Genomic DNA, 25,217 nt, shown 5'->3' with positions numbered 1-25,217 from the left:
GGAAGGAGAACACAAAAAACAAGTTTTATCCATAGTGGAATTAGGGGCACAGGGAGTTTTGGGGATGCCCACCAGCGGGGGATTTCATGGATGCAAGCCATGGAGCAAGGGTTGCCAGAGGCCACTCTCTGCCAAGGGGGACCCTGCACCACTGGGGTCACCCCTCACCAGCTCCGTGGGGTTGGGCTGCTCCATCTAAACCTCCTCACTGAGGAAAAGCTCCTGCCCAAGCCTTTGGGGGTTCAGCTGAGCCACAGAGTGCAGGGGGAGGAGGAGAGGTCCAAAGGTGCCACCTTCTTCGTGCCATTTAAATCAGGATGCTGCAAAACGTGAAAATAACTTGAAAGGCAGTAGCCCCATTTTATTAATAGCAAGTATTTATTAGCCTCCTTGATTTACAGTACGTTTCTGAAAGCCATCAGTCCATCACATTCTTCAGCACAGGGGCTGAGGTGTTTTTCTTGGTCAACACAATATGGAATATAGACCCGAGTATGAGAAGCCAAACACAACCTTCATTTTGCATGCACAAATCCCGCCCACGGGGGGCCCGCCAGTGAGTCCTGTATAGCCCTTAGACACATGCAGACATTGGGGGGGAGCTGGGAGCTTCTGTACATCGCCACTGGAAGCCCAGAGGGTCACGGAAAGGGCCAGGGAAGAGCCACCAGGGCTGGACCAACCTCGGGAAGCGGCGCGGCGCACACACCCCGGCCACCAGGAAAGGCGGGATCCACCTCACCTGGGTTTTGTTAGGAGAAACCACCTGCCCATCACCCCCCTCCGTGCAGAATGTGATGCTCACACAGCACAGGCACCTCCACCCACCTGTTGCCATGCCCAGAGCCAGGCTTTCCCCCCGCTCCCGCCCTCGGAGCCGGCGTTCCCAGGGATCGCGCCGCGCTCATTACGGGAGGCCAGGAGGAGAAATGAAACTGGGGCCCCCTGGCTCTGCCATCTGAACTTCATCACTGCTAAAGATGCAATAAAAGTCATGGCAACAACGAGCAAGCCTCCACCAGATGTGTAACTCTATCCAGGGAGATTAAGGAGGAAGGGCCGTGTTTGGGGTTTAGGGGTTTCATTCTGTCCTTGCTCTGCCCCCTGCAACTCCACCTTGCCTAGGGAATAACTGTTTGTTGGGACCCCTGCAGAAGATGAATCCTAACAGGATGATTTTTTGGGGGGAGAGGACTGGGATGGAGGGGCAATGTTTGACCTGCAGCAGATACAACACACAATGGAATGATGGAGCCTGGAATGGGAAAGCTGGGTGGGAGGAGAAGCAGAGAAGAAGGAAATGAGGCACCACTCCTGTTTCTGAGGGCTGGGGGGTTCAGCTCACTCCTCAATGAGACTTTTCAGTGAGGTCAGGGAGCCCTGGGACAGCAGTGGTGCTCAGCAGGTCCTCCCCCCCCCTCACTGCCAAAAATCCACAGGTAAAGGCTCACCCAGGCCTCACCAGCACCCAGGCAGCTCAAACACACACGAGAAAGGAGATGCAAACCCAAAGTAAAGGCTAAAGATGGCAAAATAACCTCCAGCAGCCCAAGGAGGACGGAGCTTCTCTGCACCTTCCCCCAGAGCCCACAGCTGTGCTGTCACCAACCAACACCACCATGCTGCTTGAACACAGTCACTTAGTGGGACCCAACACAAAGCTGGGGTTGAAAAAAACCACAAGGAGCTTGGCAGTCTTGCTTGGAAACTCACTCACAAAATCTGTTCTCAGATCCCTTCTGGGGAGAGGTCTTGCATCCCATAAAAGTCCACAGCCCAGATGCATCACGAATCCAAAACATACATTATTTTGAAAGCAAAATTTAAGCTAGACTTCACAAAAGGCTTGACCTTTGCTGCATTTTAGTGTCAGGAAAAGTGTGCTTAGAAATCAAACACAGCATAGTCAGATCATCTCCAAGTCTGAAAGCAGCTTTTTAAACCCAAAACCTCAAAGTTAAGCCAGTTGATTCCCAGGAATCTTGTTCATCTCAACCCCTGGGACTGGGAAGAACATTTATCTTTTCTTTATTACGAGTCCCAAAACTTTAGGAGCTTTGTTTTCTTAGTAAAGGCCAACCACACCTTATTTCCAATTTGGATGTGCAGACCAGCACCTGGAGAATTTGCCAAAATACAAAACCCCTGGGAATATTGCCCCTCTAACAACTTCCCAGCCCTCCCCTCACAGGAAACCTTGGACTCTTGTTAATTGGCAGACACTCATTAAGCTGCTGGTGTTCCCAAGCCCTGACACAGCAAGGGGACTCAGCCAAGCCCTGCTCAGACAGAAAGAGGGCCCTGATGACGCCCTTAATTCAAGCACACAGCCCCCCAGGTCACCCAGGGCAGTGGAAACCCTTTGGAATCTCCACCAGACCTGGTGCTGAGGCTGTCCTGGGGCTCTGCAGGAGCCACAGCAGAGCCTGGAGCAGGAGCAGGAGCAGGAGCAGGGCTGGCAGCCAGGGACAGGAGCCCCATGGCTCACAGGGGGCTCTCAGCACAGACATGGCACCTGTTAAGGCAACAGGAATTCTGAAGATGTTTCAAAGCCCTAAGAGTTGGGGGAGAGTTTAACAACTGTATTAAAAAATAGACATTGTAAAGACTATTTGGCTACATCTTCAGCACTTCAGGTATCACTTCTGTGCTTGGCAGAACACACTCAGCCACCCCCACTTTGTTATTTCTCGCTTTTCCTGGGAGAGACCCTTGCCCTCATGCTGCCTGCTGAAGGAGAGACCAGCCACAGCCAGAGAAAGCAGATCCCACCACACTTGTTCCACCAGGCAGAGCAGCAAAAGCACAACCAGCTAGCCCAGAAGACACCCACAAACTGAGCTGGGCCAGTGCTCACACAGAGCAAGGGTCAGACAGCCCCAGAAGGAGCCAGCTCACTGGAACCCCTCACAAAGCAGCCCTGGGCCAGGCTGTGGATGCAGAGCGGGTGAGTCCTGCCCAGCAGCCCAGAGAAACGAGCAGAGCAGCCCCCCTGGCAGTCAGTGACTCCACAGCCCTCATCTGACAGGGCTGCCTGGAGCAGAGACCCCAGGGCAGGCAGGAGCAGGTGTCTGACTCTGCACCACTGTGCACTCACAATCAACCAGGTGCTTAATCCAACAGGATTCACCCTTCCAAGGCTCAAAACCCCCCTAGCAGCAGACACAGAGGTGGCAGCACAGGCTGGGTTAGGAAGAAATTTTAAAAACATCCCCTCATGGTAAAAAAAGAGCTGAGGCTGTGCGTAGACTTTTGGGTGGTTTGCCCTCAAAGACCAGATCACCCTAGGAGAAGCAGCAACAGCTCCATTTGTGTCCATCCCAGGGCACCAAGTGCTCCAGGCTTCCAGTGTGGCACCCCTTGGAGATGCTCCTGCTGCCCACCCCAGCCAGATTTTAAGGTACTGAAGTGTCTGTGCTTGTGCTGTGCCCAGGCCACCACGAGAAAACCACAGCCTGGGGTTTTAAACTACAAAAGAGCAACACTGTCCATGGAAAAGGCAACATGGTTTTCCCTACAGCTGTTTCCCCAGCAGAGAGTCACCCCAAGTGAGGGTCTCACTCACACTGTAAGCAAGGGATGAACAGAACAGGAGTGGGGCTGAAGTTAATGCACAAAGCCAAGCAATCCTCTGGCCCTTTCCCCATGACTCGGATCCATCCCAGCCAGCCAGCCTCTCCACTCGCTACCCAGCACCTTCTTTCACCAAATAAGGCCCATTCCCACCAGCCAGCACGGGCATGAGCAACTACAGCCTATCAGTCCCATCAGAGCCAGCATAGAGCTCACACATAACCCATCTTCTGTTCAGCACAGAGCCTGGGCCCCCAACCAGGACAATCCTTGGGTGGTGCTCAGCACCGAGCAAGGGACGCGCCAGTCCCTGGGGCAAAGCCTGGGAAACACCGGGACAACAACCTGGCAGCAGCAGCAGCAGCAGCAGCAGCAGCTCCCCCAGCTCAGGGCAGGCTCTGCATCCCCTGGTCTGACTCTCAGCACGGCTGTAACCCCTCCCAAACCTGTGCTGGCCTCGCTGCTCCTCGAGCAGACATCACAGAGCCCGGCAGCCCCAGCAGTTCACAGCTCATCAGCAGAATGCAACACCACAGCAGGAATTCACCAAGGGAACCCCCCCTTCAGCATCACCAAAGGCCAGAGGTGGCTCAGCAGCACTCAGAGTGCCCAGCCCTCAGCTCAGCTCCTGGCCTAGCTCTGTGGGAAAGGTCTGTCCTGTCCACCAGGGCCAGGCAGCCCCTCGAGCCAGCAGCATCCCCAGTGAAAACCCAGCACTTGCTTTTCTGCAGCTGGTACGGGAACACAGAGTCACACCAGCCCAGCCGTCTGGCCCTTGTTAGCATTAAAAATTAAAGACAGAGCAAACAAAACCTAAAGCTCCAACATTTATTATGGCAATTTCCCACCCACCCACAGACCTACACTGTGTTTTGCTTTATTTTTAATTCATCACATCAGATGTGCCTCCCGAGGAATGGCACGTTGCGGGGATAACCAACAAGCCGGCTTGTCCACGAGAGCAAGACAGTCTTTTCCATGGGGAAAGGAGCCAGTTGGAGCCACCATTAAGCCCTTGACCTTGGTGGGTGGGGTATTTTTCGTTTGTTTGTTTTTAGAAAATGAAAAAAAAAAAAACAAACAAAAACCAATGAACAAAAAGAACCCCCAAAAAAACCGAAAAACCCAGCCCCAAAGAAGTGTTGTACTCTATTACAAAATATAAATACGATAGTCTTGCAGGCAGGAGGAGCCCGGGGAGCGCTGCTGTCGGCGGGTGACTCCTCAGGCTCTCCCAGGGACGGATGGATGTGGCCCAGCAGGGCAGAGGCACCTCCGGACACCCAGACGCCGCCGGCCGCTCGCCCCAGCTTCACCTCCTCTCAGAATTTAAGTGCTCTGGAACTTCCATCCGAAAACTGCCAGACATCCGGGGCTCCCTGGGCGCTGCGCCAGCTGGGGGGGTACGCCGAACCTACAGAGAGCATGGGGACAGAGGAGAGAACAGGTGTGACATGGCCCACGGTGCGAGTCATTCCCTCATCCTATTTCTCTGTCTGTCTCTTTTCTGTCTCTAACATCTAGGACACCCAGCTGCCACAAAGGGACGCGGCAGGACGGAGCCCTTCCTCTCTCAGGCCACGCTCCTGCATCCGGCATCCTCAGCACCACAGGGATCATTTAGGAAGAAAAAGAAAAACCTCCAGGCTTTATTGGGCAGGGACCAAGCCAGCCTGTCTTGCAAACCTCCTCCTAGTCCTTCCCAAACCCTCGTGGGCTTCCCCCAGGTGCTGAAGGCCCTGCTAAAGCCACTGGGACTGGTAACACAGCACACGGTGGGTGGATCACCGAGGGCTTTTCCCAGCTCCCAGCACGTGGATATCACGGGCATGGACGCACACGCGGCAGCAGCAAAGCTCCAGCTGCACTGCCCCAGCCCACACCCAGCAAAGCCATCGACTGCAGCAGCATGGCATGGGGCACTGGAAAGCAACCATTCCCAGCAGCCATTCCCAGCTCCAGGCTGATCACCCAGCACCGCGCTACCCACACGACGGGCTGAGGGCTACACCGTGGCAAGGCCGGCACATCATCAACACACTCCTCAAAATCCACCTTGGCCGCCCAATGGGGAGCTGGTTTCCATGGAATTTACTTCATTAATACTTAAAAGAGTGGTTAAAGGGTTACTACACATGAGCTGCCATCAGGACTTAGCAGCCAGCTCCTTCCTAGGGCAGCTCTTCAGTGGGTGTTAACTGGAGTGTCGGCTCTGAAGTCAAGAGCACCTTGCCCGGTTTCCCTCCAGGGAGGAATAGTTGCTGCTCCTGTCTGAGCCCAAGTTTCCAGGCTAATGTTAAAGCTGGCTGGGACTTCCAAGGCAGCCAAGAGCAGCACAGCCATCCCAGCCACTAGCACACCACCACCGCAAAGCTTAAGTCCTGCTGAGGGGCACAAAACCTTGGGGTTCCCCCACGCCTCCTGTCCCTCCTGCATCCCTGTGGCTCGTTGGAAACCAGCAGCCGAGCATCTGGGCTCGAGGAGCAGCATCTCTTCAGCAGCTCTGGCAAAGAGCCCTCTGGGCAGTATCACTCTCTCCTAGTCAATACTACAATTTGTCCATGCATCCGCCAGAAGTGGGTTTCAACCTTTATTGGAGGAAAAAAGAGAAGGAGGGATCTAAGAGAGCAGCTGGTATCATTTTTCTGTTGGGTACAAACTCCACACTAAGATAAACCCCAAAACTGTATCTCATCAGATATGCCACAGCCTCCTGAATGTCAAGCAAAGACACGGTATCGCTTATTCCTGTATTATCTCAGCCCTTGGAAACTTAGTAATATGAAACATCTGTAGCCTAAATTCTGGATACTGTTTCAGCGCCTTCATTACAATAATCATTCCATTTGGAGGAGATTAGACACTAAAGGGTCTATGCCATAAACCCACGTTCCCCCTCAAAACAGGGCTTGAGATTTTAATGATAGATGCTGTTGCCCAAATATCACTCATTCCTAGCGACATCTTTTTGCACAGAAACAGGGAAGTTTCTGGGGAGCTCGGGTCAAGCGTGCATGGGATGCCAAAGCAGCTCAAGAGCTCGTGGTGGGGCCTGGCACATCCACACTCCAACCCAACAAACTCCAGTGGGTTCATCACACCCCTGACTTACTGCCCTGGCAGGAAAACACCACATCCATGCACACCTGGGGGTGCCAGGCCATTGCCACTCGCGAGCTACGCCCTCGCCAGCCGCTGCTCAGACAACTCCTCCTACAGCGGGAGCCGCTTCTCCCGCCAGCTCCTTCCTGCACACCCCTGCCCCTGCCCTGAGCGCCACACTGGGGCTTGTTTGTCTCTGGGAAACCTCGGAAATTCAGCTCTGGGAAACCTGGGAATCACACGCTCCATCATAGAGAACTCAATTGTTTGCTGTCCACTGTAGCAGCACAGGTCTGCCTAGCGATGCCTGTATATGGATACATGCAGGTGCCTGCCTATGTGCTTCCATATGAGATTATTCCGTAAGTAAAACACAGTGTAGGGAAGGGCAGTGGGACAACGACCACCGTAGGACAGACCCGGGGTACAGCACCCACTCTATAACACACCCAGGCTACGCTCAACCCCGGGCACAGCCAACCCCAGCCCTCTAGGAAACACCTCCACCATGGTCTCACAACAACCAGCCACAAAAACAGGGAGAGGGAGGGAAGAGACCGGGCTCTGTACAGGTATTTCCTGGCACAGGATCAAAAGATGTGTCATTAAGGCAGCTGCAAAGCACAGCCCTGCGGACACTGCCTCTCCAGGGAACAGCCCATGTCCATGCCTGCCACCTCGAGCTCCCCATGCAGGGGTGGGACTCTGCCAGGGATCACCAGGGATCACCAGGATCACCAGGGATGCCTCTGGCACCACGGCAGCTCCAGCCAGTGGGTACCACCCTGCTGAAGGGGAGAGCAGCTCGGGGGGCACTGCTGGCACCTTCCCAGCCCTCCCGCACTCTCATCCTGCTAGCCCAGACAACAAAACCTTCCCCCCTCCTCTTCCAGGATTAAAATGGAGCTTTACTGCATTCTTTTCCAATCTCTCTTAGAAAAAGAATATTTTTTTTCCTTTAGATAGGTATTTCTGTCTTTTTTTAAAATTCCAAACCTCCCCCATCAAAAGGCACCGGGCAAAGTACAGGCAACAAATGATGCCATCACAAGAAGACAACAGAACAACTGGAAGGCTTTACAGAAATCAAAAAAAGGAAAAGAAAAAAATAGTATTAAATCCATTACACTAGGAACAGCAAGAGACAATATCACAGCGGTATGTGCTTTAATAAAGTAAAGAGATGCTGCAACATGCAGTATTTGTCAAACTGACAACATATACAGACCCCTAAGGGGGGACAGGGGGGACCTGAACTCTGGAATTTAGAGACAATGCACAGAAACCTGCAATTCCCACCAAAAAAAGAAAAAAATCAAAGCCCGGGGAGAAAAGGGAGCTCCCAGCTCCAGCTGGGAGTGGGGCTGGGAGCTTTGGGCTGGGCTCAGTGCGACCCCAGAGACCTCGGCCCCCCAAAGAAATCAGCTCACAGGTGCCAGGGGTGATTTCACCCCATCCCCAAAAGCAGCTGGGGACAGGGGAGCCCCAGGGGCTGCAGAGCTGTGGTTTGCTCACCTCTTCTGGCACAGATCTGCCCCACGGGGAGGGAAGTCCCTGCTGCAGAGCGGGTGAAGGCCGGGGGTGCCGCAGGCTATCGCGGTGAGGGGATCACAGCTCACTCCTGATCTAGAGGGGGGGGAAAATCCCAAAGCTACAGGTCCAGACTGCAAACACCTTCCACTGGCTGCGTAGTGAACTCCTTAGCCCAAAAATCCTCTTCCTGGGCAGAGGGGGTGATTTAAGTAAGGCCAAGCTGGGTGGTGGGCGCTCGCTGGGCATTGGAGCGGGCCCCCCAAAGGCCCCTGCGCGGGACCTTCCCCTACAGCCTGCTGCTGGAAGCCACCTACAGCGTGTGTCAAATGAGGACACCAGAAGCTGACACTGTGTACTTTAAGGTTTTTTTTTTATTTTTTCAATAAAGGGACAAAATGGGTGTATGAACAGGATAATGCAGACAACTGCCAAAAAAACACAGACAGTGGTTTTTCCAATAGAACTTAACAAAGACCAGAAACAAATACAATAAAAAGCCAGGTTGTAATGACCTTTGGTCATCCAAATAATAAAAAAAAAAAAAAAAAAAAAAAAATTAAAAAAAATTAAAAAAAAATTCCCCCCCCCAAAAAAAAACCCCAAAGAAAAATAAAAGATCAAATTAAGTGCCTCTGTTTTGAACAGAGCACATAAGCAATAATAAATAGTGACTCCCATAGTAAAAGATAAAATTTCAAGTTACGACAAACAGCTTTCATTACAGGAATAGAAAAGGCCAATAACAAAATATTCTGCATTGCCATTTACAAAAAAGTATTGACTCAAGCGGGCTTTCTCTTTAATATGCTTTGCATATGAAATTCTTTCCAATCTAAATATAAAGCACCATTTAGTTTTTGGCAATGAAAAAAACTGCAAAACGGTTTTTTCTTTTTTTTTTTTTTCCTTTTTTTTTTAGCTTTTTTTTTCTTTCTTTCTTTCTTTCTTTCTTTTCTTTCTTTTCTTTTCTTTCTTTTACTGCATATGAAGTTAAGATGCTGGAATGTCGGGTGATAGAAGGAAAGGGACATAAAGCACACTACATAACAAACCAACGTTATTAGCTTGCAGTACTGCATACAGTATGGCAGCAGGAAAAAAGAACGAAAAAAGATATGTACACCCCTCTGTGACGGCCAGCAGCGTGACATCGGAACAGGTTTCCCCCAACGGGCCATTATATGGCCTCGGATCTGTACAATGTCACACCTTTTTTGTCTTTTTGTCTTTTTTCTTTTTTTTGAAACATACAAATAATTTGCACTATATTATCCTGCCAAATTAAAAAAATATACTGTGGCAGCCTGTGGTTTTTTTTTTTTTTCCACTACCAAAAAAGGTACATCGATACCTTTTGAGAGAACAAGCAACAGTTAAAAATACAAGCTTCAATATAAATACTATAGTGCCTACACTAGATGAACATTTAATTCAAATACCATTCTAGAAATACAGAAAAAAGAGACCATAAATGTGTTTTAGCATAGGAATCAACATGAGTGTGCATTTTCCTATATTTAAGTACTATATAATCTTAAAACCTTTCCCCAATGCATGTTTTTATACAACCTGAAGAGCTGTGTATATCCAAGGCATAGAATTTCCACTACCATTTTAAAATGAGTAACAAGTCTTGTACACCACCAAGACAATGAACCCTAAAATACAGTTTCCCCCTAAACATAATGAAGTGTTGTGGTTTTTTTTTCTTTTTCTTCCTTAAAAAAATTTTCTTAACATTTATATTTAAAAAAAGGTTTTGTGGTGTTTTTTTTTTTAAATCCTTTTTTTTTTATACAAAAAAAAAAATCCTTGCACTGTAGGAGTGAAAGCAATCATTCATTTTATGTGAGTGTAGAGTCTGTTTCCATTCACAGCGCTGTAATGTCGCGTCCGAGAAGATAAGCTCATTAGTCAAGTAAATGGCTGGCAAAGTTTGTGGGGTTCTGTGGGTTTGGTTTTGTGGGGTTTTTTTTTTTATGCTCATCAATGTGTGTTGAATTTTCATTTTTTTAGGTTTTTTTTTTTTTCCTTTTCAGCTTTCTTGCAACTTTTCCCTTAAAAGTATAGACCTGTAAACTGGGAAAATTGTACAGTGCACTTAATTGTCCTATCTGAGCAGTCTTATTTTATACTCAACCTCTGTACCTTTGATTAAAGAAAAGATACAGACATCACAGGCAGAGTCAAGTGCTATTTGAACACCAACCGGGGCGGGCGCTAGCTTAGGAATAAAACAAGGAATCCTCTTCCACGTCAACACAAATAGCACACAGAGGATGGGAAAAAAAAAAAATGAAGGACAACTTTTAGGGAGCACAAACAGATACTGCTACTCTTTTGCTTTTTTTCTTCCTTTTTTTTTTTTTAATTTCCTGTTACTTCTTCCAAAGCATCACATTAAAGGCAAGTCTTATAAGAGCTCATAGTTAATCACCACTGTGTCGATATTAGCTTATACACCTGTTCTAGTTTTAAATGGCAAACAGTACCACATTGTGCTAATAAATCACAATTTATTTATTTTTTTGCTCCTCTATCTGTTACACTCAGTAAAATATTATTGCCAGTCTTTATTTTATTTTTTATACGGTATACACGAGGTCTTAAAGTTTATAATTTGATTGTCAGCTTGACAACCAAGTGGCTCCGGATTTATTTGTTTTGGTGCCAGAATCAATAAAAGATATTATTAAAAGTAAATATCTTCATAAAACGGATTTCCTTTATTGTGTGTTTAATGGTGTTGAAGGGCCTCTGCGCGTTTCACATTCTATTTAATCATTGATGGGGAGGGGGAATAAAAGTTTGGGGCAGGGCGGGAGGGGGGCAGGTTCTACATCTCGTTTTAAGCTCTCTCCATGAGCCAAGCAGGTTTTAGACTGGTACGATCAGTTTTAAAAAAATTAATAGTAATAATAATAATAATTAATAATAACAATAAAAGGCAGAGGAGAATGATGATTAACTAGGACTGAGCGGGTCATTTCTTTCTCTTCCTCAGTTTCCTCTTCCCTCTTCGCTCCTAGGTGGCCGGCGGCGTGAGGGGCACGAGGCGGCTCCCAGCGCGGCCGAGCTGGCGACGAGCTGCGCGTGCAGGACGAGCAGAAAGGAGCCACTGGCATCGGCCGTGACTGACCCAAGGCACTCGGATTACTTATTATTATTATCATTATTATTATTATTGTTATTTTTGTGGGTTGGTGGGTGTGTTTGAAATCAAAAGCTAAGAGAAATCTACCTCTTCCTGACTGGTGGCGGTCGGTTATTCCCAATTAAAGGCCTTTTTTAGTGTTCCCAAGGGGAACTCTGTCTCCAGTCGTGGGTTTATTGGTTTAAGACAGTGATCTAGGCTAACACAACGCTTCTTCGGTGCTATCGGTCCTGTCCGCAGAGGGTCACCCACAGCGAGCTTTCCTTTGCACGTCACAAAACAAAACTGTACATGATATGTTTTACAGGATGTATGCAGCATGGTCGGTTTTGTTTGCTCTCGGGTTTGGTTTTGTTTCACTTTTCTTTTTTTTTGTTTTTTTTTTTTCCTCGTCCTCCTCCTCTCCTCTTTTTTCCTCTTTTCCTCTTTTTTTTTTTCTTTTCCTTTTTTTTTTTTTTCCCGAACGGAATTGGAAACAGCGACGTGTTTGCTCAGCAACTAATCAGGGACAATTTAAAAACAGCCATAACATACCATACATGCTGTCTAATCCAAAAATTAAAAAAGAAAAAGAAATTAAAAAAAATAAAACCAACCAAAATAAAAAAACAACCCAAAAAAAAAAAAAAAACCCCAACATACACAACATGTAAATTATTGCACAAGAGAAAGGCTCAAAGTTTGCGTAAAATGCAATAGTATTGCCCCGATACAGATCATGCATTCAAACGGTGAGAACAAAAAGAAAATAAACAGGGTGTGCTGGTGACAAGCACTTTCCAAATATCCTTAGCTTCCATGACTTCCATCACAAGGGACTAGAAAATCTCTACAGGGATGCGGGGTGGGAAGGGCAGGGTGGGGGGGGCAGTGTAGATGGGGGTGGGGGGGTACGAATATACCTCTATTCAGTTTTTATCTCGTTATTCAAGACTCGATCACTGTGCCATTTTTTCATGTGTTTCTCCAGGGTACTGTACACGCTAAAAGGCATCTTACAAATCTCGCATTTGTAAACGTCCTTTCCCACCTGCCCGTGTGTTTTCATGTGCCGGGTGAGCTTGCTACTCTGGGCGCAGGCGTAGTTGCAAAGCTCACACTTATACGGCCTCTCGCCCGTGTGGCTCCGTCTGTGGACGGTGAGATTACTACAGTTCTTGAAGACCTTCCCACAGTACTCACAAGTGTCGCTGCGTCTGCCCTCTTTTGAGCTGGGCCTGCCAGGGCCCGGGCCACTAATATGGGGGGTGCTCCCTCCGCTTCCCGTGCCGCTGCGGCCTGAGATCCCTCCGTCCAGCTCGCCCGGCGGCGTGGAGAAGCGCAGGCTGCCGTTCTCCGAGGAGTGCTCGGAGGAGGAGGCGAAGGGCGATTGTCGGGAGTCGCCGAAGCTGAGGAAGGGGTCCTTCAGCTGCCGGGAGGCGGCGTAGCCCGCCAGCCACTGGGAGTAAACGTTCTCGGTGTTGGGCATGGCGGCGGCCGGCAGGTCGAACTCCTTCTCCAGCTTGATGCGTTTGGAGAAGGGGCTCAGGGAGCTGGGGCTACCCAGCAGCAGCTTTTTGGACAGGCCTCCCGAGGCAGACTCCCCCGGGGAGCAGCCCCGGCCGTTGACGGCCCCCTCGTCGATGCGGTCGGACTCGCCGGCCACCGAGTCTTCGTCGCAAGTGTCCCTGTGCACCTCGGGCTCGGGGAGGTGGCCCCGCTTGTGTTTCTCCCCCAGGACCTGGTGGAAGGCCTCACTGAAGTGCTGCATGGAGCTCAAGACCATGCCCTGCATGACGTCCGGCATCGCCCGGCCCTCCTCGCCAGCCCGCGAGTTGTTCTCGTGGTGACGGGCCGCCTCCAGGCTCATCCCGAAGCCATAGTCCGGCCTGTCGCTCTCGTTCAAGTCCTCCTCCTCTTCCTCCTCCTCCTCCTCCTCTTCCTCCTCCTCCTCCTCCTCTTCCTCATCCCCGTTCTCAGGGATCATGTTGGGGTCATTCTCGCTCTTGAACTTGGCCACCACGGACTTGAGGGCGCTGCTGGCGCTGCCCACCAGGTCACTGGTGCCCGGCTCAGGGGAGCTGGCGGTGGAGAGCCCGTCGTCCGACTTCACTGTCATGGGGGAGGACTTGTGCATGTGGGTCTTCATGTGGCGCTTCAGCTTGCTGGCCTGCGTGCAGGCGTGGTCGCAGAGGTTGCACTTGTAGGGCTTCTCCCCCGTGTGGCTCCGGCGGTGGACCACCAGGTTGCTCTGAAACTTGAAGGTCTTCCCACAGAACTCGCAGGACTTGGACTTCATGGGGGGCTGGGAGGGAGGAGGAGCAGACTGCAGAGGCGGGAGGGGCGGCGTGGCCAGGAACGGGGGCTTGCTGCCGGGCTGGAAGGGCTGCAGCAACCTTTGCATAGGGCTGGGCCGGCTCGGGGACAAGGGTGGGCTGGAGGTGTTGCCGGCCAGCTCCCGCAGCCTCCGGGAGAAATCCATAGCGGGGGGCTCCATCGCCATGGGGTTCAGTCGCAGCACCCTGTCAAAGGCACTAGGGTGATGGGTGGCCAGAGCCATTTCTTCCGCACCCAGGCGCTCAATGCGATGCGGATCCAAATGGTGCCTCGGGGGAGGGCTAAAGAGGGGCGGCGTGGGTGGGAAACGCCCTTCTCCCAGCCCCGACGCCTCCCTCGAGACCGAGCCGGGTATTCTGAGCAGGTTAAAAGGGTTATTGTCTGCAATGTGAATCCCGTGGAGAGGTGGCTGGGAAGGGCACTCTGCACCTAGTCCTGTTGGGATACCAACCCGTGGCGTCAGGGGGCTGCCGTGCTCGCTTTCTAGGTAGATCCGTAAGCCGTGTGTGTTCTGTGCGTGCTGCAAGAGGAACCAGGCGCTGTTGAAAGGCTGTTTACAAGTCGTACACGTGTAGCTGCTGGGCTCATCTTTACCTGCAAAATAACACAACAAGCAGCGTCAATCTCCGGCCGTCCAGCGGCGGGCGAGCGCTCGCCTCCCCGCCTAACCTCCTCTCCTCCTCTGGGACACTCAGCTGGGAGCTGGGCAAGGAACATCCCAGCTCAGGGACAGGCAGGGGACATGAATGGGAAGAGGTGAGGGGCACCCACAGCAAGCACATCCACCTCCTCCCACCACGCCCAGCTCTGGGTTCAAAACTGAACCATGCTGGGAAACCACAGAATAAAACAGGCCAAGAAAAGCAAGAGATGTTAAAGTCAATCAAATCCAGCTCCAACTCAGTTGACTGAGGCTGTAGGCGCTTAAAGTATTCGTAAATAAATATGTAAATAAATATATAAATAAATACAAAATAAAGAAATTCCTTTCTGAAAAGCACTCCACACTGATCAGTTCAAAGCATCACAACTGCCAGCAAGCTGGGCATCAGCACGTTTTTAGTCTCCTCCTTATTTCGAGATTAACAATGTGTACAAAATTAAGAATCAACTTCTGCTGCTTAGCAGAGATTCACCTCTGGGGCAAGGAAAGAAATACAAATAAAAAGGGAAGGGGGGAGGAAAAAAAATCGAGCACAGGACCGGGAAAGGAGAAGACAGAGAGAGCGGCAGCTCCGCCAGGGAAAGAGCTGGAGGCCGGCCAGGAGGCCTGGCCGAGCGCCCTGCCGGAGTCGCATTATTTCTCTCGTGCTGAAAAGAAGCTGAGGATGGTAAATGCCACTTTGGCAAGTAGTGAGCTAACTCTATTTCATGATAATTTATTTTTGGAGATAACACGGACATTATAAAAGAGCAACCAACTAATAAATAACTAAACAAAAAGCCGGCTAATAATGACAGCAGAAAGCAGCCCCTTCTAATATACGGCAAAACAAGGGGGATGAATAACTTTTTGAGGGCCGCCCGCGAGGGAAGAGTGGCGTGAGATATGGCGAAGGTGAGGGTGCCTTTATTGATTACTGGGATTTTGCAAATAATTCACTTCCACCCCCCATATGGATGCTTTTTGCTAAATGCTGGTAAACTGAAGCTAAGGTAAGGATATAAATTCATTTCCAGCCTTGTTCAGCAGTTCTCACAGAGCTGTTGTTTAGTGATATTTTAACAAATAAAAATAACATTGAGGTTAGCCGAGAGATAAGCCAGGAGCCTTCCAAGGGCATCAGCACTTGGGGTGGTACTGGCCTTCACCACATATTCCTGCCCTGACTCAACATTTACATCCCAAGGAATCTGCTCCTTAGGCATCTCTCTTGTGTAAACAGGCTGCACTGACAGTTGCCCTCATTAGGTTTCCCCTATTTGCCTAATACAAAGAAAAACAAGATTTAAAAAAACCAAATAAGGTGAATTAGGAAAGGGAACATCACTTTATGTGCCCCCATCTTTTTTCCCATCTCACAGGGAGGAGGGGAGGAAAATGTCATGTGGGCATTTTCCTCCTCGATGATCTCAGGATACAGGACAGAATCAGGCATCTTTAAGGTCCCTTTCAACCTAAACCCTTCTGTGATCCTGAGACCCAGCACTGGCTGTACTGCTCCATCCCAGCTTCCCTCCCTGCCTCCCGGCTCTGCCGCTATTCTACGTTTGGCCTGAGAAGCTGAATCAGGCAAGAAAAGAGCCTCAGTCATCTACAGCAGGCATTTAACACTTTAATCACTTTAAAAGCCCTTGGAATAATATTTAATGTTTCACTCTGAAGCCTGCGTTGGAATAAAATGCACTGTTGTGTTTAGTATGTGCCAGGCATGTGAGCACAGATAAATACTTAAATCTGCTGAAATTAGAGTGAAATTCAATTGGACTTTCATATTCCTATGCTCGTTTGTGAGCTTGGGGAGGGAGAAAAAAATTATCTTGCTTCATCATATTGAAGTGGATGTTTTTAACACCACGGTAGGAGCTAACAACGAAACACTACCTTGCCTCTCTACCTTATAGATCAGGTCAGAGAAAATAGCATTTTATCTTATAATGAGGATACAACATCGAGCGTTTGCTACCACATTTTAGTATTCCCATCAACTAGATATTCTAGATCATAAGGGCAGCTCGTGTAATCATAATGTCAATGAGAAGGGCTGTTACGACTGAGACTAAAGATTACATGGAAAAAGCTGCTTTGAAACTGGTAATTATTACCAGTCCACTAATAGTAAATGATGCATTACAGTTTCACCGTATAATCTGTATTTCACTCAGCTCCTGCCAGTGCGGCCTTATTATATTACAGTGCTCACAAATTCTAAATTCCTAAGCTACAGTCATCAATAAATGTGTTACTTGCCATAATTTGCAAATTTACTTTGTTCATAACATCTTTGACTGTTATAAAGACTGGAATTGATTTCCTGCGTAGCAAAATTAGGGCTACATTGACTTAGTGGAGTGTAAAATGTAAGATTATTCTTCATGTGCTTGCCTGAAAAACAAGTTTTCAATTCACTGTCCTTGTTTGGTAATCAAGATAATAATTTACATTTTAAATCATGATTATGTACAAAACTTCCCTAAACAACCCACCATTTTCAAGGGAGGCAAAAAAACAATGGAGCGAAACAGTTAAAATCCAGCAGCCATTTGTCTCCACCTCCTGCTCCGAAGAGACATGATTTCTAATTTGTCTATTAGTGCTTGATTAATTATGAAGGCTATTGACTGACCATATCACCACCTAGAGATACGTTCCAGTCTGATGCAGCCTTGCCAAACTGCAAAAATTATGGCACTAATCCACAGCAACAAGACGGGTCCTTAGACTGCCGTGGCAATCCCTGGGCTGGGAAGGGACTCGCCCTCCCTTGCTCCCATCCCACCACCACCATGGGCTTTTTGGGACACCATTTGGGTCCCCTCTAGAGTCAGACCCAAAGGCCATATGCACTGATGTCTCCTTACTGTGCGGGCCAGGCCCAGCTAACATCTGGACCACAGGCAAGCGAGGCGGGTCTGTGAGGTGGTGCTGGCCAAGGACAGACCTGGAGAAGATCCCACAGGGCTCTTTGTGCCTCACCATCCACCAGGACAATGTGATGGGATTTGTCATCCATTGTGATGCCACTGGGGCTTTCAGCTGATTTCCAGGAGTCCGGAGTCACTGCTGAACCAGCCCTCCTTGGCCACAGCAGTGGGGCTGGAGCTCACATCCTGGAGCTGGAGCTCACATCCTTGGCTACTTCTCAATTCAGGAATTTGAGGCTGAAAGGGACCCCCAGCTCTCACCCTCTAACCCTCCCTGCGACCAACACTGTCTTTCAGTAAAGCACAACCCCCTCCAGCCCTGCAAAGCATAGGGCAGAGCACAAAATCCCAGTGAGATCTACTCAAACCAGCTCAGCAGACAGGGAAAGCACCCACTGCTTGCCACCACAGTCACAGACGGATGTTGGGATCCACCTGAACTTCTCTAGCTCTAACCTCTACCTGTTCTCTTTATATTTTGAGGCTTTTTGTGGTTGAAACACTGAAAAGCTCTTGGTACACGATGGGCTCCTCACACACACCACAGCGTTCTTTGTGAAACGGAGGCACACTTCAAAATCCAGTTATTTTTCTGTCCTGAGGCCACCCTCCACTACCCAAGGACCAGCCTCACCTTTCTCATCCTGGCATCATGCTGGGAAGGACCTGATTTTCCTCTTAGCTTCCCACAAGGCTGATACCTTCCAGGGTACTGCACCCAGCTCTGTAAGCACAGCCCTGATTCCACTCTTCCAGCCCAGGGCCACATGAGGCTGGACTTGATACACGTCCTTCCTGACAGTTTCCAGACCAGTCCATTAACCTGCCCCTCTTGCTCTGCACCTACCTCTGCTTTACCCACAAAGCCAATCAACCAGAACTGCATATTCATTTCTAATCAGCCACAAAGCACTAAGCACCACTGAGGCCCCCACCAGCATGTGCTGAGCTCTCCAGCTAAAGCCCCACATCCCCCAGTCTGTTGGCCAGCTCTGCATCACCTGTGCCAGCAGAACCACCCAGTGCTCTGCTGTCTTCCCATAAGCAATGCCACAGTGCTGTGCAGTCTATTTCATCCACATTTATCAACCAAAGTTGTCATCCAGAAGAATGAAACCAGGTTTATTTGACAAGATCCATATTCCATAAATCTAGGCTGAGTGGCATGAATTATATTTCTATCCTTTAATTCTTTATCAATTGAATTTCACGTTGATTCTTCCATTAATTTGCCCAGAAGAGATAAGCAAAGTGTTGCCAACTCTCTCACCTTACCCTGACCAGCTCTTGACAGCATTTTCCCAGTTCATAAGCTTTCTTAAAACCAGCATCACAGGTTAACTTTTCAGGGTTCCTTGGGTGCAACTTTTCAGGGCCTTTTATTCAAAAATATCTCTCTCCATTGAAGAAGAAATATTTTTTTCTCTGCTCATATCCTCCCTGACTACTAATGAGCTAGAAAAAAACACCATCACCCACCTTATGACACAGAAACATAACATGGCTGCTCTCCAGGTCTACAGCAGAAATATTTATCAAAAATTTCTACCTTACTGCTTCTTCTATTTATCCCTTCCTTCTTCTCCAGGATCCTGAGAAGCTCTCTCTCTCCTCCTCTCCCCACTGGTGCCAGGCACAAGTTTTCCTTACCCGCCATGGTTTCTCACTGCGATTGATTCCTATCCATTTCCCATTTTTTTTTAATTGTCGTATATTGATTTTTCTAATATCTAATTGCTGTTCTCATCTCACCACTGAAGCGAGTGAAGTGGGTTTTGGACTGGGGCCAAAGTTGCCCTCTCCTTCCTGGACAGCTCATCAACTCTTTACAAATAGCTTCCAATTACCATTCGCATTTTTGTGTGTACATTTTCCTCCCAGTCAATTTTACTGCTCATTTTCTTCCTACTTTGGAAATTACCCCTGTAGGAGAATTACATGGGGATACCATGACCCAAATACAAAACTGGGGCCAAGATGACACCTGACTGGCCTCACTCACTGAAGCATCAACCACCATTACGTTTTTATTCCTTCTCTACATCCAGGATGGCAAAAGACCAGTGATGAGGCACAGCATTTCACTAGAGCACAAATGTCCAGTGTTTCTCAAGTTATTGGCTCCTGCTTTAAAAAAAAAAAAGGCAGCAGAACAGCTCTAGCCTGCCATGCCCCCAGAAGAAGTGACTTAACCAGTGACACACGAGTGACAGATTTAGCTTCTGATCCGCAAAATGTTAACAAATGAGCGGGATGGATATTGGCATTTGCGTGCCTTTGAGGGCAGTTGGCACAATTACTCAGTAAAATATGAAGAGATAGCTGCATTCAGCATTAAGGGGCTTTTTTTATATTAAGGAAAAGCTGGTGCTTCTGGTGCTGTGCTCACAGATACACCCAGCACGCTCCGAGAGTCCGAGCTGGAGCAAGCCAACACTTCCAGGCACAATAGAGATGGTTCAGAGCAAGAACCACAGCCATCTCCACAGCCACCAGCAGCAAAGCCAGACAAGATGCTGGGGAGAAGACCAGCTGGGAGGAGAAGCTGTCAGCTAGATGCCACTGCTGGGAGGGAAAAAAAAAAAAAATTAAAAAAGCCTTTCTGGAGCTAGGCATGCAAGTTCAGGCACTGCCAAGTGAGTAATGGAATAATCTGCATGTGTGTGCCAATGTGCTTTGGAAGAGCTTCCTTAGTTTCTCAAAAGTCAGGGCTGGATCCAGGAAAGCTGCTTGCTGGACACAGCACACGCAGCATCCTCTGGGTGCACCTAACCAGGCCCACAGCACAGGATGCTGTGTGGGGAAGGAGCCCCTGCTTTAGGAGCAGGATATTAAACACAAGGTGTGTTCTACCGCAGGGCACTGCAGGAGCTGCACACAAACACGGAGCATTAGAGGCACCCAGTTTTCCCAGTGTTTTCCCAAACAATCCATCAGCAGTGGATTGTGGCTGTGCCTGTGCCAATGGTGGGTGCAAGGATTCCATTCACAGCTGCAGATTTGCTCCCTCAGAGAAATCCCCGTGCCAGAGAAATCTCCAAGAAATCTCCAAGCAGGATGTGGCCCTGGCTGCTTGGACCAGCCCCTGTTCTCCACAGCATCCCTCCCCGGTGGCCTTGCTCCTGTGTTCTCCCTCACCTTCCCAAGACACCTGCAGGTGTAAGCAAAGCCAAGGCTACCTGCACCCACAGGGCACATTAACACCTTCCTCTATCCAACAGCAAGGACAGAAGTTAAAGCATCCTCCTCCCTCTCTTCTGCTCGCCACCAAACAATCGTGGGAGGAACAGCCCGAGCCAAACCCAGGAACTTCTTTATTCAGCTTTAATGTCAACTGACTGCTTGATTTTTGGACTGATAAATTCAGAGTTGTTATGGTATTTAAAGGGGGGAAGGAAAAAAAATTGAGTTAATTGTTACCACTTGTACTTGATTCAGTTCTCCATCTGGCTTGTCAAATATCTCTTCTTTTTTTTTTTTTTTTTCCCTCCTCTCTCTCTCATTTGGAAATCCACACTGCTGAGTTTCCTTTCAACTGCAAACTAGTGAGGTGAAACAGTTGGGACAGAGGAAGGGAGATAAGCGGGTCCTGCTCCATTCCTGCAGCAGCCACTTCTCCCTCAGTAAGGAAGAGCTGCTTTGGCATGACTCACCTTTTCCTGGTGGCACCAGCTCACAAGGGAAACTGTAACAACTGTCCAAACGTATTTTTTTTCCTTCTTGCACTAATTCCTCCTTCTGATCCTCTGGATTGCAAAAGGCCCGTGATTAACCTGGTCTGTCATTAACCAGTCCTAAGCAGCTGCTGGCACTGGGAGCATCAGCACTGTCACTGCTGCTCTCATAATACCCAGAATAGCACTAAATAACAGCAGGAGCTGCAGTTGTGTACAACAAATGCTCTCTAACCTTTTCTCTTTATCATGAGAGGAACCAGGTTAAGAAACACTGAAAAAGGAAAATATCCCCAAGAATCTGAAGGAAGTAGTGTTGCTTGAAAAACAAGAAATACCATGGCTGTTCTGCCTTTGAAAATAAAGTTCTGCAAACCAAGTCCACGCTGTTTATGCAAAGACCTGGTGGAGTCCTGGGACCAGCTTAGTCATGGAAAAGTCAAAAAATCCAGAAGAAATTTTGCTTTGCAGGACTCTCAACACCCCATCTGCCATCTCTACTGGATTTTCTTTACTGTAACTCATTGATAAAAGGTATTTCTGAAATTGATATTCAATACTGAGATTGATATATCAATATTGATATTTATATTCCTGAAAATAATTATTCTGCTTGCAAATTCAGATTTCCTGAAACCATATTAATAAAACTGGGAAAACACTTTCTAAACCAACTATGAGTAACACCATTTTTTCATTACACCTTCTTTAAAAACCCTTTTTAAGGAAGAACCATGCCAAAACATTAATGCCGTTGGCTCCTCAAACTTCAAAAAGAAATCCAAGCCCCAGCAATAATAAAACAGCAGCTGGCATTGCTTTGCCAGTCAAAGATTTAGACTGGAGTTAGGAACTCCAAGAATTCCCCATTTTCTCTCGAAGCCAAACTTTCCTTGGGTTTTACAGCACTGCTCAAGTTCCCATAAAGCAGAAGTTTTTTGGGCCAGAGGAAACAGCGGGTGGGAAGGGGTGGCACCAGGGAGACCAGTTCCTGCCTGGAGAAGAAATGGGTATTTATTTCATGGGTAACCAACTTGGTCGTAGCCTCAACATTACTCATTCTTCTTACCAGAACCAAAGTCGACACACTTAGATTCCCACCCCAAAAAATGCTGTTCATTAGCAACAAGCAACAAAACACATGGTTTGTCGGAGCCTCAACGGGGTGCTGGGGTCCCGTGGCCTGACCTCAGCGTCTGTCACCATTTTCAAGGCAATGATGATTTGGCCACCAAGAAAACCTGCTTCCAGCTCCAACTTGGCAAGTAAGGTATCAGCCTGCGACTGATTTTGTGCTTTTTTAAAACCTAAGGGGGGTGGAAATCTGTCGCGCCTTGATTAGCGAGGAACAGAAGAAACCTGCCACGGGAAAACAATGCTGTGCCTGAAATTCAGCTCTGAGGGAGTTCTAGAAGAAAGCCCTCAAGCAAAGACGACCTGGTCACGTGCACACGTGCACCCTATGCGCTAATGCTACGGGGTGGGGAAAGAGAGGCAATGCAGAGCTCAGCACCACGTGGGAAGCAGCTCCAGGAACTACAAACACCAGTGCTGGGACCTAAAGGGTGAACTACACAGTGTTTTCAGCCCTGCAGGAGGAACTCTCCACTGATAACACCACACATCTCAAAGAACATCCTTAGTCAAGTAACCAGCATCCCAGATGCCATTCTTGGCAGCGTTCGAGGCCTGGTTAGATGGGCATTGAGCAACCTGGTCTAGTGGAAAGTGGTTCTGCCCACGGCAGAGGGGCTGGAACTGGATAGCCCTTAGGGTCCCTTCGACCCCAACCATCCTGTGTTTCTGCGATGCACAATCTTCCCCACATGCCTGTCCCTGACTGCCTCTTCCAGGCACAGGCATAGGGATTGTGAAAGATTTAAACAGGAGTGGCATCACTGGAGTGACACCCTCTAAATCAGCTCCTCTGGACTTACCTGGCACCAGGTGTGTCCCCTGCTGGAAGGTCCACCTGGACCTTGCACCAAGGACTAAGCCTCGTCTAAGCCCTGCCACAAAAAGGGCATCAAAGCCTTTCCACAGCCTCACCTGATTACCCAGCAAACAGTACCTGGCTCCAACAGTCCATAATTATGCATTTACCCAGTGGCTGCTGGGGACAATCAAGTCAATAATTCACTTTTTAAATGCAGTGTTGTAATTACACAGCTACAAAGAGCTTCCAAATCATTTCATTCACTCATACACCTACGCAATGAATTGTTCCCCTTTCTACTGCTTTCTCCCTGGCCGGCGGCATCCGAGTGAAAGGCAGAGCACGCTTCAGAAAGTTTCTTGCCCAGGAGGGGAAGGAGATGCTCTAGCACAACATCTGGGATCACCACTGGTGTGGGGCAGGGGGTGTTTCTCCCTGTCTGTACTGGTTTTGGCACTGCTCAGCGGTGCAGCCAGCACCCAGCACAGGCGAGGGTGAGCGCTGGATGCTGCTCTGCAATGCACACGGTGCACTCAGTATCTCTTACACAGAGACTCCCAGACCAACACCAGGACACTGCTTTCCTGGGAACACTGCTAATGCCTGCTGACCTGATTAGTGCTGCAGGACCTTGCTGGAGGCTGCGGCGGCTCTGCCGCACGAGGCACTCCTGGAGAGCTGCAATGTGCTTCTAAATGGCTGAGCCCCATCCCAGCGGGAAAGTGCGGCTGGCACCTTCCCACTGCTGCTCAGCAGCAGGGACACTGCTGCCAGAGCACGGCTGGGCCATCAAGTCCCTTCACCACCCATGGCCTTTTGCTGTATTTCTGCTGGTTTTTCCCATCTCAGTGTCTCTATTCGATGCACCTGACTCTGCAAAGCCATGTGTATTTACACCACCACCTTGAAGAGATATGGTGGTCCCTGAGAGCCCCTCCTGGCCCTCTCCATCAGCCACACATCACCATCAGCCACACATCACCAATGTCCCTTCCCCAGCAAGTCAGTGGCTGAGGACCTCCTTGGAAGCTTTATTCTATCAACTCCTTCCCAAAACAGATCCTCTTCAAACTCTCCTCTTTCCCAGCCTTCTCCTTTGGCTCGCTTTCCTCTCACTTCCAAATGAATGATATTTAGCCAGCAGCAAACCATCCTGACAAAGTGGGTCAGGGGACCTGCAGCTTCCCCCAAATGACACCTCCACCTGCAAATCATCTGCCAGGAAGGCAAAGGTTTATTCTGTCCCTGAGCAAGTTCAATGTCACCATGGAGTTGCAAGCACAGCAAGTGCTGAACCAGATCCTACAACGTTTAGTTTCATAACTTGCACAAGCAAGTATTAGTAGAATCAATAAATTATATATTTCTTTTTCCCATCTCTGCTTTGCAAATAGGACCAAAAGGTGTCGTAAAGTTGTCTGGTCTTCTCTGGTTTATCCTGTCTCCTCTCCATCGCTGAGATATCCTTGAAGTTGAAAATGATATAATACTCTGAATATCTGGAGTTTGGAAGGATGTAAGACTTGCAAGAATTGCTACAGCTTTATTGCATTCTCGGGGCACAGAGAGTATTTACCACACATACATCAAGTCAAGGAATGCAAAAAGGGCATGCGGAAATTTGGCGCTCCGAGCTCAGGAGCTGAAACTCCCAGAAAGGCAGATACAGAATGGATCTCCTTATTTATAGATTTGCAGATGAAATCCAAAAAAAACAGCCCTCCCCCCTCCGAAAAAAACCAAAAACATAAAAAAAACCCAAAAAAAACAAAACAAAAAAAAACCCCCAAAAAAACCCCACAAAAAACCAACCAACCCCACCTCCCTCTTTTATGTCAGTAAGGCTGATTCAATTTCCAGGCTTGCAAGGTCTCCTCTCGCCGAGTATTACCCGACCCCAATAACACGCGCCGTTCCAAGGTTAAGATCCGTTTCCTTACAATAATGCAGAAAGCTGTTGTTTCAGTCGTGGCTGCAGAATTCAGCTTTGAAGGACAGGTTAGTACCACACTACATTTAACTGAATTCAGTTCATCTGATTATACAGTGCCTTGCTTTCTGGAATATGTAATCATCTCTTTCTGATGACATTTTAAATATCCAACTAGACAAATAATTGCAGCAATAATTGATAGCTGAGTCAAGCTGGAAGATTATTGATTGGCACAGTACCCGCTGAAACAAATGTTCATCTTTCAAACATTACAGTGAAGATGCTTAAATCTAACTTTTGCTGATAAATGATAAAAATTTGATTTACTGATAAAACCACTGGAATAGAAGATGCACTTCAGGATTTGATCACCTGAGGAAATTTTTTCAAAGAAAAATTAGGCTGTGGGAT

General features: G+C 48.5%; 1 protein-coding gene across 6 annotated transcripts in view; it reads right to left on the bottom strand.

The window, feature by feature from the left end:
- Positions 1–340: 340 nt before the first annotated feature.
- Positions 341–25,217, bottom strand: part of BCL11A (BCL11 transcription factor A) — a 75,330-nt gene continuing 50,453 nt past the window's right edge. For 2 of the 6 annotated variants that reach the window (XM_036379662.2, XM_036379667.2), the window contains one exon: positions 9,486–14,272. In XM_036379662.2, coding sequence (XP_036235555.1) covers positions 12,267–14,272 — 2,006 coding nt within the window. In that variant the 3' untranslated portion in view covers positions 9,486–12,266. Of the gene's footprint in view, positions 4,988–9,485; positions 14,273–25,217 lie in introns of those variants that run through there. The other 4 variants (XM_036379664.2, XM_036379666.2, XM_054514149.1 and 1 more) reach the window with 4 other exon arrangements.

Source organism: Molothrus ater, chromosome 3, assembly GCF_012460135.2.
Source record: "Molothrus ater isolate BHLD 08-10-18 breed brown headed cowbird chromosome 3, BPBGC_Mater_1.1, whole genome shotgun sequence".
NCBI lineage: Eukaryota > Metazoa > Chordata > Aves > Passeriformes > Icteridae > Molothrus > Molothrus ater.
Note: the sequence above shows the minus strand (reverse complement) of the source record. Positions and strands in the feature narration are given on the sequence as shown.